Source organism: Sparus aurata, chromosome 24 (assembly GCF_900880675.1).
Source record: "Sparus aurata chromosome 24, fSpaAur1.1, whole genome shotgun sequence".
Lineage (NCBI taxonomy): Eukaryota > Metazoa > Chordata > Actinopteri > Spariformes > Sparidae > Sparus > Sparus aurata.
This window is the reverse complement of record NC_044210.1, coordinates 21100196-21115114: the sequence shown is the minus strand read 5'-3', so window position 1 is coordinate 21115114 and position 14919 is coordinate 21100196. Positions and strand designations below refer to the sequence as shown.

General features: G+C 45.4%; 2 protein-coding genes across 4 annotated transcripts; one reads left to right on the top strand and one right to left on the bottom strand.

Annotated features, from left to right (window-relative positions):
* Positions 1–421: 421 nt before the first annotated feature.
* Positions 422–10088, top strand: LOC115576661 (beta-galactoside alpha-2,6-sialyltransferase 2-like). 3 transcript variants are annotated; one of them, XM_030409235.1, is made up of 7 exons: positions 422–2321; positions 2540–2599; positions 3436–4001; positions 4237–4334; positions 5546–5647; positions 5721–5895; positions 9467–10088. In XM_030409235.1, the coding sequence occupies exons 3-7, from the start codon at positions 3437–3439 to the stop codon at positions 9712–9714; spliced, it is 1188 nt and encodes a 395-aa protein (XP_030265095.1). In that variant the 5' UTR covers positions 422–2321; positions 2540–2599; position 3436; the 3' UTR covers positions 9715–10088. The 3 variants fall into 3 exon arrangements, with proteins under 3 accessions (XP_030265095.1, XP_030265094.1, XP_030265096.1); XM_030409234.1 differs by having other exon boundaries at positions 2540–2603; XM_030409236.1 differs by lacking the exon at positions 5546–5647 and having other exon boundaries at positions 2540–2603.
* LOC115576658 (pinopsin-like) lies at positions 6460–14883 on the bottom strand. The gene is made up of 4 exons (XM_030409226.1): positions 14258–14883; positions 12709–13034; positions 11367–11600; positions 6460–7649 (listed from the first exon to the last, which is right to left on the bottom strand). The coding sequence occupies exons 1-4, from the start codon at positions 14676–14678 to the stop codon at positions 7398–7400; spliced, it is 1233 nt and encodes a 410-aa protein (XP_030265086.1). The 5' UTR covers positions 14679–14883; the 3' UTR covers positions 6460–7397.
* Positions 14884–14919: the final 36 nt, after the last annotated feature.

The following is a 14919-nucleotide window of genomic DNA, read 5'->3' as shown; positions in this document are numbered from 1 at the left end:
GCAGAGAGACCGGACCGGACCGGACCGGACCAGACTGGACCAGACCAGATCAGTCTGGATCAGACTAGCAGCTGATTTTTGAACTTTATTTTTGCCGTTCGTGCGGGTTTTTGTTGACTTGTTTTTATTTTTGAAGTTTGTGTTGGTTCTTATGGTCTTGTTTTGGTTCTCGGGGGTTCTGTCTGTTCTGGTTCTGGGCGTTCAGGTCTGTTTTGGTTCTGAGGTTCTTGTCTGTTTTGGTTCTGGGGTTCAGTTATGTTCTGCGTTCTGGGGTTCAGTCGTTCTGGTTCTGGGTTCAGTCTTGTTTGGTTCTAGGGGTTCAGTCTGTTTTGTTTCTTGAGGTTCTGTCTGTTTTGGTTCTGAGGTTCTGTCTGTTTTGGTTATGGGGTTCTGTCTGTTCTGGTTCTGGGGTTTCAGTCTGTTCTGGTTTCTGGGGTTCGTCTGTTCTGGTTCTGGGTTCAGTCTGTTTTGGTTCTGCGGTTCTGTTCGTTTTTGGTTTGGGTGTGGTGGCTGGATGTTGCCTCCTGTCAACTGTAGATCTGTTTAAATCATTTACAGGCATCAGATCCTTCAGGTGTGACAGTAAAGACCAGAACAGACCAGCGTCCAGCCCGGCCCACCTCGCTCACTGAGGGGGCGTGGCCTCGTGTGCTCATGTACATATAGAGCAGGTGGAGACTCACCGGGTTCACCTGGTTCAGACACTCGGGATGTAAAATCACCAGCTTGTAAATGTCTGTCAGGACTCATCGCTCAGTGAATGAACACATGAGGAGGCTGTTTCCAAGACAACCAGCCCCTCCTTAAAGGCGTCAGTTTGTCTCCATGACAACCGGCTCCTCGCACATTTAAAACATCGATGACACAATAAAACTTCTGTTCCTGAATGTAAGAAGAGCAGTAAACATTCCCAAGTTCTTCACCTGCAGGAGAACAGGACCGGGCCTGGATCGCCATGGATGGTGTCACCATGGTGATGGGGATCTGACCGGTGTCACCATGGTGACGGTGAGTAAGTTTAGGTCAGAGTCATTTGATCAACGCGGTGTAAAATTTGAGCTGTGTGAACTGTGATTTGATTGGAGGAGAACTTTAAATGTATTTAATTGTGTCCTATTGATTAGGATGTGGGTTATCAATACATCAGTCTATCAACATGATCAGGGGTTATTGATCAGTGTGATGGGTGTGAAAGGTGTTTGAGAAGCACGACAATAAAGTGATGCAACATCTCAGTCCGACTGTTTGTGACCACAACTTCCAGCTCACAACCACCTGAACACCGTCAGACAGGTGAGACACCTGAACACTGTCAGACACCTGAACACCGTCAGACAGGTGAGACACCTGAACACCGTCAGACAGGTGAGACACCTGAACACTGTCAGACACCTGAACACCGTCAGACAGGTGAGACACCTGAACACCGTCAGACAGGTGAGACACCTGAACACTGTCAGACACCTGAACACCATCAGACAGGTGAGACACCTGAACACTGTCAGACACCTGAACACTGTCAGACACCTGAACACCATCAGACAGGTGAGACACCTGAACACTGTCAGACACCTGAACACCGTCAGACAGGTGAGACACCTGAACACTGTCAGACACCTGAACACCGTCAGACAGGTGAGACACCTGAACACTGTCAGACACCTGAACACCGTCAGACAGGTGAGACACCTGAACACCGTCAGACAGGTGACACACCTGAACACCGTCAGACACCTGAACACCGTCAGACGGGTGAGAGAGTCGTCATAACGTTCGGTGTGTTCGGTGCACCTGAGCGTGACGTGATTAAAGTGAACAGGAACAGGAAGTGACATAACATAAAGGATCTGAGGCATAAAGTAGTTTCAAGATTAGCACTCTGTGGTTAATATATGCCGGTCAGGTCCGGGTCTCCTCGGGTCCACCATGTGTCAGCCCTCTCTGGTTAATGTATGCCGGTCAGGTCCGGGTCTGGTTTCCCACGAGTCCGCCTGGGATCAGGTCCAACCTTCAGACCCCCAGTTAACCCCTCGCTGGCTGAATGTTCTGTCTCAGCAGCGTCTCTCTTACTCTGATACTCATTTTCACCGTCGGACCTGAACGCAGCATTAATGTGGTCGTCATGGTTACAGGCCTGCCTGTTGTGTCACTGAAAGGGACCGAGGCAGCCAATCAGAGCACTCGTAGCCCCCCAACATCCACAGTGAAACCAGTCCAGCAGAGGATTCTGGGAGACTGATCCCGCGGGACACCGAAGGAAACTCAGCTGGTGTCAGCACGAGCCTGCAGTGTCTCTGCAGGACCTCCTCCTCACCTGACAGGTAACAGGAAGGCAGCTGTCAATCAAACATGACTCAATCTGTCTTTCCTTAAAACAGTAAAATTGTACATGAAGTTTGGTCGAACGATCGAAAAGTCTTTTATTTTAAATAATTCAACTTTTCAACTATTAGATAAATATAATACGTTTTTAACTCTGATGATAGAGGTTGATCCTGCACCTTTTACTATCTTATAACTTTCATTTAAAATGTTACAGAAACAAATCAGCTGGTGTGAAGATCGGATCAGACCTGGAAATATTAAGCTAACATTTCCAGTAGGTGAGTAAGATGTGACATCAAATGTTTATTAATAGGTGTATAATATTTAATAGTGATAATAGTGATAGGGAGGGCTAAACTATCAGTCAGCAGGACATTGATTATAACTTTGATGATAAACGAATAGTCTCAGTCATATCAAACATGTGCCTGTTGTACTAACGATTTGCTTTATAACATCTATTACATTAAATGATTAATCAGCCCTTGTCAGCTCTTTTTGACGAAGTCGCGTCACCTCTCGCGATAGCAGCCTTGCGAACGGATCGCGTGGCTGCTATCGCGAGAAGTGACGAGCACAGTCTCACCTGACTGTCACAAGTTGCAGTCAGTGGAACAAAAACAAGAAACAAACGCAGAGAACGAATATTTATCCAGTCGACACGCCTTCATCATTATTATATTAATTATAGACGCTGCAGAAATGATGGCTGGTGAGTAACTGTAACTTTAACTTTATAAGTCTGCTAGCAGTTTATTCTTCTGTCGCCGAGCTAGCTTGATGGATTTTGTTTTTTTGAAAACTTTATTAGTGAAGAGAAAGGAAACAAACAAACAAAAGCGACAGTTGTAGTTGACATTTCCTGAGAGAACTTGAGGATATTTTGAAAAAGAACAAAACCATTTTGAATATTTGTTAACATCCCCTCTCTATTTCTCAAATCATGGAAACAGTCATTCCTCAATATTTGACTTCATGTTGGTTTAAACATAATAATTTGTAAAGACCTTTTTAAGGAATAAAGTTGTTGATGATTCTCTAAAGCAGTAACATTTTGTACATTAACCAGCGTGAGAACGCATGAAGTTTGACCTCTGACCTCTGACGCAGGATGAAGCCGTACAGGAAGTGGCTGCTAGTCCTCCTGCTGGCCTGGCTCCTCCTCTTCCTGTCCCTGCTCTGTCACTTCCTGGACCTCAGGTCTTCCCGGCTGCCTCGGTCTAGACTCAGCAGGACCGAAACCCGCCTCCTGGCCTCTTCAGAGAAGGACTGGAGGAGGAGGAGGAGGACTGACTTCAGGTCCAGATCTGAGGACTACTACAGGTCCAGGTCTTTGGAAATCCTTCAGAGACTCTGGACCGGGAACCTGACGGTGGAGATGCTAAGTCCTCGTCTGCAGAAGGTCCTGAAGGTCCAGCTGAGCTCCAACAGGCACCAGGTGACGTACCAGGGCCCGCGGGGGGACTGCAGGTCTGGTCTGCAACTGTACTGTGAGCTGAAGAGGAGGACCAGGATCCGGACTGTGGATGGGACTCAGGAGCCGTTCTCCGGTCTGGGCTGGGCCCGGCTGGTGCCTTCACTGCCCCTGCAGCAGCTCCGGACGTCTCAGTATCAGAGCTGTGCCGTGGTGACGTCGGCCGGAGCCGTCCTCAACTCATCACTGGGGAGGGAGATAGGTGAGTCCACATACAGGACCGGGAGGAGAGGTCCGGGACCCCTAGACGGGTCAGATGTTCTCTACAGTCAGAGCCCACAACCTCACTGGTTCTGTCTTTCTTTGTGTTAAAACATCACCTTTTTAAAATATGATCTCTCTGCTGCCCCCTGCTGGTGAATTATTTTGACTCTGTTAATCTTGACTCTTTATTGATTGATCGTGAAACACACCTGTTCTTCTCCTCCTGGACTCAGATTCCCATGATGCAGTTCTTCGCTTCAACGCCGCCCCTACCAAAGGCTTCGAGAGGGACGTGGGAACCAAGACCACAATCCGCATCATCAACTCACAGGTACAGACTCCACCTGTAACTGTGAACTAACGACAGCCTCCTGCTCCACAGGAAGTGTTTTATGTCTTTCTGTGTTTACAGCTGCTAATGTTTGTTACTGTGATGATACATGACAGTTAAATATTGATATCTGTCCACTTGTTTCATTTAATTAGATAATAATTTAATTATCGATCACAGCGTTTTGGTACCCGCAACATGTTTCGTCTTGTTCTCTGACTCTATACAGAACAACAGTTGGGCCAGAGTCCGGTACTGCTGGTTGTTTGTTCTCTCCTCTGTCACCAGGTGCTGCTCATGATCTCTGCAGATGAAGTCAGACCTGCTCAATGATGAGATGACTTTTGTGTCAGTTATAAAATGAACCAATAAAGATTGATGAATTGAAGTGGATATTCTTTAGAATGTAATAAAGCAACATCGATAAACAAACTCTGTCACGTCCTCACGCTGTGATAAAAGTTCAGCTGCTGATGGCTCGGCGCTCGATAACCCCCTGCTTCCACCTCTGAGAAACCTCGGGAGGGGACACGGCCCCCTCCGTCGGCTCCGGGTCTGGACGGGCCGGCCGGAGTCGAACCTGTGGTAGCATCTTTGCAAGCCAGGATGACAACCCACCGCACTGCCGAGCCCCCGGGCGCAGGAAGCTTTTCTCTGGGCGCTTTTCATTCCATACTTCAAACTTCACAGAGTTTTATAAGAATCAAACCCAAACAAGACTTGAACCCACAACCTCAGGACTGCTGACCGGGCCTCTATCAGCCTGAGCTAACAGATCTGACTGCTGCTCTTTGTTTCTGTCACATTTCACTGTTTTAAACCTCAACGCTCAAAAATCAATCAGGAATCAAACCCTCGACCTCCAAACTTCCAGCGCTGGTTTCTCCTGCTGAGCTAACAGGAGGATGAGAGCAAAGAGTCTCTCAGAGGTTTTCACTCCTTCTTCTGAGCAGCAGCTTTATAAAGAGTCAGGATTCAAACCCACAACCTCCAGAGCAGCTCATCAGAGAGCTGAACGTCCTGCTTTGAGCTTCTGCCTCTTTTATTTGAAGAGCTGTGTTCAAAGCTCAGACTGACTCCAGGACTGAAGTCACAGTGTCACAACTTCCTGCCAGTCCTCCAGCACACTGAGCTACCTGCTGCAGGTGTGTCAAGCTCAACTTTAGTTTGTGTTCAGGCCGTCTCAGTTTGTCCGTCTGTGTCTCCATCAGATCGTTGCCCGGCCCAAACACCAGTTCAACAGCAGCTCGTTGTATCAGGACGTCACCCTGCTGCTCTGGGATCCGGCTCCGTACTCCTCCAACCTCACCGAGGTCTGAACGCAACCACAAGACTTTACTGTTTCTCTAACGTGTGCTAACTCATCGTGTCCTGGTTTCTCTGCAGTGGTTCGAGAAGCCGGACTTTGATCTGTTCTCGGCGTACGTTGAACGCCGTCGCCTCCGACCTGAGCAGCCATTTTACATCCTCCATCCGGAGTTCATCTGGAGCCTGTGGGACCTGATCCAGGACAACACCGGGGTCCAGATCCAGCCCAACCCGCCCTCGTCAGGCTTCACAGGTACCAGGACTACAGAACTACTGATTCACACTATACTATACAAATCATTTAATGAAAGTGTCAATATTATTAAATCACATGAATTTATGAATATTCACTTGTTGTGAAATAAACAGTTTGAATAGTTAAAGTGCAAAACGTACTTAAAATGTTAGGAACATGTTAATTTAACTCCAACATCTGATGTCTTTGATTTTTATCATAAGATTAAATTTGAATGGAAATTTAAGAAACTGATTAAATTAAATAACATTTGATTGACTTGTTTGAAGTGACGGTAGTAATAATAATAATAATAATAATAATAACTTAATTGATGTGGCACATTTTAAAAACAAGCAACATAAAAGTCAACAGTAAATATGATACACAGTGTTTTGTGTGATGACCGTCGCGGCCTGAAGGGGGCGACAACGTCTCACTGCAGCATTCAGTCAGCACGTGATCATAATCTTCAACAAGATGATTGTTTTATATTAGAATAAATATATAAACGGCGATTTAAAGATGAGCTCAACAAGAGGAAACACATTCACAACATAAATACACACAAAAGACGACGAGTGAGTTTACAGAACTTTATTCCAAACTTTCCTCAACAACATTTTTACAGCACAGACATTCAACAGACCAGCATCATGACGCCCACACAGGAAATACTCACTTTAATGTTCATCCTCTTTTATTATTCGATTAGCCGCCGTCACAGTCGTTTGATTCTGTGATAAGTGACCAACGATCTCACACTGTCAGACACTTGAGTCATCAGAACCATCAGAACCATGTTGTTGTGACTCGTTACTGTTAATAACGCGTTTCAAAGATTTAGTAATCTCATTAAAGACGTGACGGTCTGTCAGTGAGAAGAACTGATGACATCATGGAGTGAACAAACAGACAACATGACTCACAGTGGAAGTTTACATCAGTTCTGATTAATAAATATCTTGATGAAGTCGCCTGATGAAGACCATGATGTGAGACTGAAAGCTCCTCCATTAAAGCTCCTTTGAGTTCAGGATCAATAATTATAATAACGTTTGTTATTATTTGTTTGATTTTTGTTGTTTGCCTCCAAATGGTTTTAATGTTCTAATGCTTCTAATACAAACGTCAGAAGGACTCGATGTTTATTGTAAATCTAAATTTAATGGAACATAATAATAACAATAATAATAATAATAATAATTTAGTTTAAATTCTTCTCTTTGATAAAGAAGAGAAATGAACCTGGCGCTCGATACATTAGTCTTTACAGGTGTGAACAGGTGATGAACGCTGTGATCACAGCAGATTTATTGATTGATGATCTGTAAAAAACGGAAAAATGTTAATTTAATTCTCTAAGTTTCATAAACGTCTCCAGACGTGTTCCTGTGACTCTGATGTACATGTCCACATCACGTCGTTACGGCCACACACACCTCTGTCATCGATTGCTGACCTCCAGACCTCCAGTCAGCTGATTGAGGTTTCAGGTGAAGGGTCAGAGGTCAGAAGTTTCACGAGGAGACCTCCCGTGGCCCAACAGCATCGGCTCTGTCGGACACGGCGCTGCTTATTTCCATGTCTGCAGTATCAGGTCTGGTCAGCAGCGTGGAGCCGGCAGCAGCGGTGTGTTCGGTGGCGGCCGGGCTGATGTGGCACACTCGGCGGTTCAGATGGACCACGGTGGTCTTTGAGGGCATGGAGGAGTGAACATCCTCTGTCAGCTGGTGTTCACAGTGGAACAGGATCAGGAAGCAGCGGTAGAACTGAGGAACAGACATTAATAATCAATCACAGACATTCATAATCAATCACAGACATTCATAATCAATCACAGACATTCATAATCAAATCAGACGGATGATCAATCACAGACTGATAATCAATCACAGACATTCATAATCAATCACAGACATTCATAATCAAATCAGACGGATGATCAATCACAGACTGATAATCAATCACAGACATTCATAATCAATCACAGACATTCATAATCAAATCAGACTGATGATCAATCACAGACATTCATAATCAATCACAGACATTCATAATCAAATCAGACTGATGATCAATCACAGACTGATAATCAATCACAGACATTCATAATCAATCACAGACATTCATAATCAAATCAGACTGATGATCAATCACAGACTGATAATCAATCACAGACATTAATAATCAATCACAGACTGATAATCAGTAAACAGTCAGCTGGAGACGTGACACTTCATATTCCGTGTTGACACATGGGGCTCTATCTTGCACTAAGCGCTTGTATAATTCCAATTTTGCATTCGGCGCACATTGGAATTTTCCCTCCGCAGACGCACGTCCTTAAATCAGGGAATGAATTTGCGCTCCCGGGGCGGTTCAGCAGAAAGAGGAGGTGTGTTCCGGCGCAAACGTTCACTGGTGCTATTTTGCTGTTTCAGAAAACAATTCCGCAACAGAGCAGGAAAAACCTGGTCTAAAGTCAGTGGCGCTTATTCAGATGCCATTTTAAGGGCGCATGCTTGGCCATAATGTAGCGTGTGCTCAACGTGCATACACTTTGCTTCTCTCAGCAGTTCCCGTTTTTGCAAACCATACAAAAAAAAGGTGAAAAGATTTAAACAGAAGAACTAATTCTTTTTCCCTCTGATATGCGAAGCGCCCGCCGTAGCCGCGAGGGTCCGGGAGTGGCAATGCGCGATGTGCTCCTAGTGGAGCGGGTGGACGGAGATAAGTGGGAGGAGGAGGAGGAAGAAGGAGGAAGGGGCACAACAGGAGCAGGTGGTGCGTTTGGAGACTTGAGGCGATGCGCCTGAGAGGCAGCAGCAACATCGCCACCCGGTCAAGACGGGCATTAATACCTTGCCGCATCCCGGACAGTGCGGTCCGGTCTGACAATGCTGCCACGGCGTGTAGTGGGTCTGGATCCTCTGCACCTTGGTGTTTGCGCTGCTCCCTCATGAGCTGGCCGTTGCGCGCTGCTCGGCCCGTGCGCACTGCTCCCGAGGCCCGGTGCGATGTCCTGGGGATGCCAGCCGTAGAAACAAATGTGGCAATTTCCTCCCACGCCCGTTTAACCAAAGCTAATTTGGATGGATTCCTCCCATCCCCATACAAGGCCACTTCTCTGTCTTTTACAGCCCTGACGAGAACATTGGTCTCCTCGGCTGTGAACCGCTCCTGGCGTGCGCCTGGCAAATTCGCCATTATAATAGCAATCTGCCATGGAACAAGCGCACCTGCTTTTAAAGGGAATGTGAGATGACACTCTGATTGGTTTATTTCACGTTACGCCCAAACCACACCTATGAGTAATGTAGCTACTTCAGACCAACACATTTTAGATTTGCGTCGGGCGCACGAGTCATTTATCCCACCAGCATCAAAGCAACAGCGCCTGAGATCCGCCCACAAAGCTACTTGCGTTTTGCGTTTGATACTTGCGTTTCAGATCGTTAAGATAGAGCCCATGATGTCATTAAATCTTTGTTTTGTTCGATTGTGACTCAAACTGGATTTAGATTGTTTTTATTGTGAAGATTATTTTTGTCATTGCATGATAGGTTGATGATGTCACGTGTTTCAGGGATCCTGTTGATGATGTCACTGTGTGGTGAGGTCAGCGTGTACGAGTTCATCCCGTCAGTCCGTCGGACCGACCGCTGTCATTACTACGAGCGGTACCACGACGCCGCCTGCACGCTGGGAGCGTACCACCCTCTGCTGTACGAGAAGCTGCTGATCCAGAGGATCAATGTGGGCCCCCAGGACCAGCTGAGGACCAAGGGCAAGGTCACTCTGAGGGGGTTCAGCACGGTCCGGTGCGGGTCGTGATCCAGGCTTAAGACTCTGAGGGGTTCAGGATAATGAAGACACCTTTTTTCAGTTTCCTTAAAAAATGTTAAATGTTTTTTAGATTATTTTAATATATTTTTGTAATAAATGTTAGTTTTGTTTTGTTTTTAACGCTCATGTGAGCTAGTTTAGATTTTGATGTCATGATTCTGACGTTTCATTATTTTCACTGTTAATCAAAAATAATTTTAATGCGAGAAAGTTTTACTGGTTCATCAGTTTTGAGTTTAGATTTATTCTGTTGTTATTCTAATTTGTTGATCCAGAAACGTCAGCAGAGTTTTGATAAATGAAGTCGATGAAATGATGTCTTTATTTTTTTGTAGTTTTAATAAACACACTTTTTCAAAACACGCTTTTGAAACAACAGTTTATGAGATCATGTTTCCAAGTTCTGTATCGTGGTCAACTGGACCGGTTTCAGTTTGTTGAACACGGCTCACCTCTGATCCAAGAAAGTCCAGTGGACCACGATACAGAACTTTCTTTGACCCGGATGACTGAGAACCTTCAGCAACATATTTATGTCATAACTTTTTGCAGAACTTTTCCCTGAAGACTTATTTTTAATGTTTGGTCTGTTGGTAAGTCGTCATGTGATCGTTATAATAATAATAATCTGAACGCTGTTTTAGAGAAAGTGTCTCAAAATTTGATTGTCGACAGAACCACCGGGTCGTCACTCAGGTAACTTTCATGTAGTTTGAAAATCAAGTCAAACTTTTCGCCTCCTGAATCATTTGTTTCTTCAGATTTAGATCTGCTGGAAACTCAAAGTCATAAAACATCTCAGACTTTGTTCTTCAGATTCAAACTGTGATAAAAGTATAGTAGTAACAGATGATGCGTTCACTGTCCTCAGCTGCTCTCGGAGGAAACAACAGAATTCTGCTTCTTATGTCTTTGTGAAAGCGCTCAGCTGTGACAGAGCCCGGCTGCAGACCGACCCGCGGGCCACCTTGACGCTGCTGTGTGTTCTGGACGAGAAGACAAAAGGTTTCAGGTTTGAGACTCTGCAAAGCTCGAAGGCGTCAAAATGACTCTGGGCCAAACGTTCGTGTAGCCCGAAGCAGACGCACCGGTTCTGACAGATCAGCAACAACAGAGATGTTACAGTCGGCTGTCTGCATCACATCATGGTTAGCTGTTGCCGTGGTGATTCAGAACCGACACGCAGAACCTGGACCTGTCGCTGCCGGTTGGATAAAAAATAAAACTCAATAAAATGATTTGGTTGGAAAATCTGTGTCTGATTTCATCCGTCTGAAATGTGTTGATGTTAGCCTCTATGTTAGCTAGCCAGGCTAATTCATTAGCTTAGCACCAGAACCTGAGACAATCTGACAAATGAGTTTAATTTATTTTTCTCTCTTTATCAAAAAAAGACAAAAAAATAAATATAAAAAATAAAATGAAAACTTAAATAATAAAAAACATTTAATCAAAATGTTCTCATTCAGTTTATTTTATATTCTTTTATTTGTTTGTCTTTAGATGTTCTAGTTTTTATATTTCTAAATTATATGAGAAGGTAAAACGTAGCACAGTTCTGATTTATTGAAACGTTCTGCGTAGAATTTAAATCAACCAAACAAACGCGTCGGCCAGCTGACGTCACTGTGAAGACTCACCTGTTTGTTCATGAGGATGTAGATGACCGGGTTGATGACGGTGCTGCTCTTGGCGAGGATCGATGGGACAACGCTGGCGACCGGGCTGACGACTCCCGGCCGACCGAAGGTGGCCATCATGGCGACGACGCCGTACGGCATCCAGCAGAGCAGGTAGCAAACCACCGTGGTCACCACCATGAACAGGATGTGGAACTCTCTGCGACGGGCCGCCGTCCGCCTGATACGACCCACCTGACAGAACCAAACACAGGCGATACACCGTCAGAACCACCTGACAGAACCAAACACAGGCGATACACCGTCAGAACCACCTGACAGAACCAAACACAGGCGATACACCGTCAGAACCACCTGACAGAACCAAACACAGGCGATACACCGTCAGAACCACCTGACAGAACCAAACACAGGCGATACACCGTCAGAACCACCTGACAGAACCAAACCACAGGCGATACACCGTCAGAACCACCTGACAGAACCAAACACAGACGATACACCGTCAGAACCACCTGACAGAACCAAACACAGACGATACACCGTCAGAACCACCTGACAGAACCAAACACAGGCGATACACCGTCAGAACCACCTGACAGAACCAACACAGACGATACACCGTCAGAACCACCTGACAGAACCAAACACAGGCGATACACCGTCAGAACCACCTGACAGAACCAAACACAGGCGATACACCGTCAGAACCACCTGACAGAACCAAACACAGACGATACACCGTCAGAACCACATGACAGTACCAAACACAGACGATACACCGTCAGAACCACCTGACAGAACCAAACAGGCAATACACCGTCAGAACCACCTGACAGAACCAAACACAGGCGTTACACCGTCAGAACCACCTGACAGTACCAAACACAGGCGATACACCGTCAGAACCACCTGACAGTACCAAACACAGGCGATACACCGTCAGAACCACCTGACAGAACCAAACACAGGCGATACACCGTCAGAACCACCTGACAGTACCAAACACAGGCGTTACACCGTCAGAACCACCTGACAGAACCAAACAGGCAATACACCGTCAGAACCACTTGACAGAACCAAACACAGACGATACACCGTCAGAACCAAACAGGCAATACACCGTCAGAACCACTTGACAGAACCAAACACAGACGATACACCAGTCACCGTCAGAACCACCTGACAGAACCAAACAGGCAATACACCGTCAGAACCACTTGACAGAACCAAACACAGACGATACACCAGTCACCGTCAGAACCACCTGACGTACAGAAAACAGGTGATAAACTCTCACCTTTCAACTGCTGTGTGGTTCTGATTGGTTGTGGCGACCCACCTGTTTGACGGCATACAGCAGGCGTCCATAGCAGTAGACCATGACCAGGACCGGGATCCCGAGACAGAAGATGAACAGACAGATGATGTACGAGTGAGAACTGGACGAGTTCTCGGTCCAGCTGACCGAGCAGCTGGTCCCGGCCCCCTCCAGACCGTAGCTGCTCCAGCCCAGCAGGGGGGGTACCGTCCAGAACAGGGAGTACAGCCAGGACCCCCCCACGGCCAGCAGGGGCTTCCTGAAGTCCGGGGACCGCTTGTTGCACACCATCAGGGTGCTGTAGCGGTCGTAGGACAGGACGGCCAGTGAGACAAGAGACACGATCCCTGACGGAGACAGAAACAGGGAGAGGTTCAGATCCACAGAACCACCTGGAACCTGGATTTAGTCAAAGCTTCAGATAAGGTCCAAAACTGAATGTTTTAAATGGGATGATCAGAACACGTATCTGGATCTGAACTGATCTGTGAAATGTCAGAACTTTAATGTTCGTCTGGATCTGTTCAGTCACTTTAGGGTCGAAGGTTAATGTAACATTTAAAACGTAAAATATGAATATAGACTCTGACATGTATAAGAAGCCCGGAGTGACGTCACTCAGTATAAATATAAAGTTTAACATGTGAATGTAAATATAAAGTTTAACATGTGAATATAAATATAAAGTTTAACATGTGAATATAACTGTAAAGTTTAACATGTGAATATAACTGTAAAGTTTAACATGTGAATATAACTGTAAAGTTTAACATGTGAATATAAATGTAAAGTTTAACATGTGAATGTAACTGTAAAGTTTAACATGTGAATGTAACTGTAAAGTTTAACATGTGAATGGAAATATAAAGTTTAACATGTGAATGGAAATATAAAGTTTAACATGTGAATATAAATATAAAGTTTAACATGTGAATATAACTGTAAAGTTTAACATGTGAATGTAAATCTAAAGTTTAACATGTGAATATAAATATAAAGTTTAACATGTGAATATAACTGTAAAGTTTAACATGTGAATGTAAATCTAAAGTTTAACATGTGAATATAAATATAAAGTTTAACATGTGAATATAACTGTAAAGTTTAACATGTGAATGTAAATCTAAAGTTTAACATGTGAATGGAAATATAAAGTTTAACATGTGAATATAAATATAAAGTTTAACATGTGAATGGAAATATAAAGTTTAACATGTGAATATAAATATAAAGTTTAACATGTGAATATAACTGTAAAGTTTAACATGTGAATGTAAATCTAAAGTTTAACATGTGAATATAAATATAAAGTTTAACATGTGAATGTAAATCTAAAGTTTAACATGTGAATATAACAATAAAGTTTAACATGTGAATATAACAATAAAGTTTAACATGTGAATATAACAATAAAGTTTAACATGTGAATATAAATATAAAGTTTAACATGTGAATATAAATATAAAGTTTAACATGTGAATATAACTATATTCACTCCAGCATGTACTCTGCGCCCCGCGGCAGCGGCAGCAGCAGCAGCAGCAGCAGCAGCAGAACCGGCACCACTGACCGAAGCAGGAGTTGATGAAGCCGTACCACATGCAGCCGTGGCGGCCGTACAACCAGCGGCTCCGCAGGCTGGAGGCGAAGCTGAGCGTGGTGCCGCACGCGCAGACCAGCATGTCGCTGACGCTGATGTTGAGCAGCAGCATGTTGACGGGGGTCCGCAGCGTCTTGAAGCGGCAGAACAGCACCAGAACCAGCAGGTTGTTGAGGAGGCCGAGCACCATGATGGAGCCCAGGAACACCGACACCACGCGGTGCCCGCCGCGCGACAGCCGCGCGTGCGGCGTGTCGCTCCAGTCCTGCTCCAGCGGAGCGCTCGCGTTGGACGTCAGGTTGACGTCGCTCACCTCCGAGAACATGACGTGCTGCCGCTCACGCAGACGTGCCCTATGTAGAGAGTAAACCTCCGCCGCTGCACCAGGCATCACATGATGAAAAGTGATGAAGAATCAGGCAGCCACCGCGCCGCCGCATCTTCCGCACGAGCGGCACCGCGTCGCGCCGCGCGCACACAAGTGAACAATACTGTGAGCCAATACAGGATCGATAATCCGGCTCGTGCCTCTGACGCTCCTCACACTGCAGGAAGTGTCTGCTGTCGGTGCAGCTCAGTGAAGCTCTGCCCCGCGCGCACTCTTTAAATACACTGGATACGTGACGTCACCG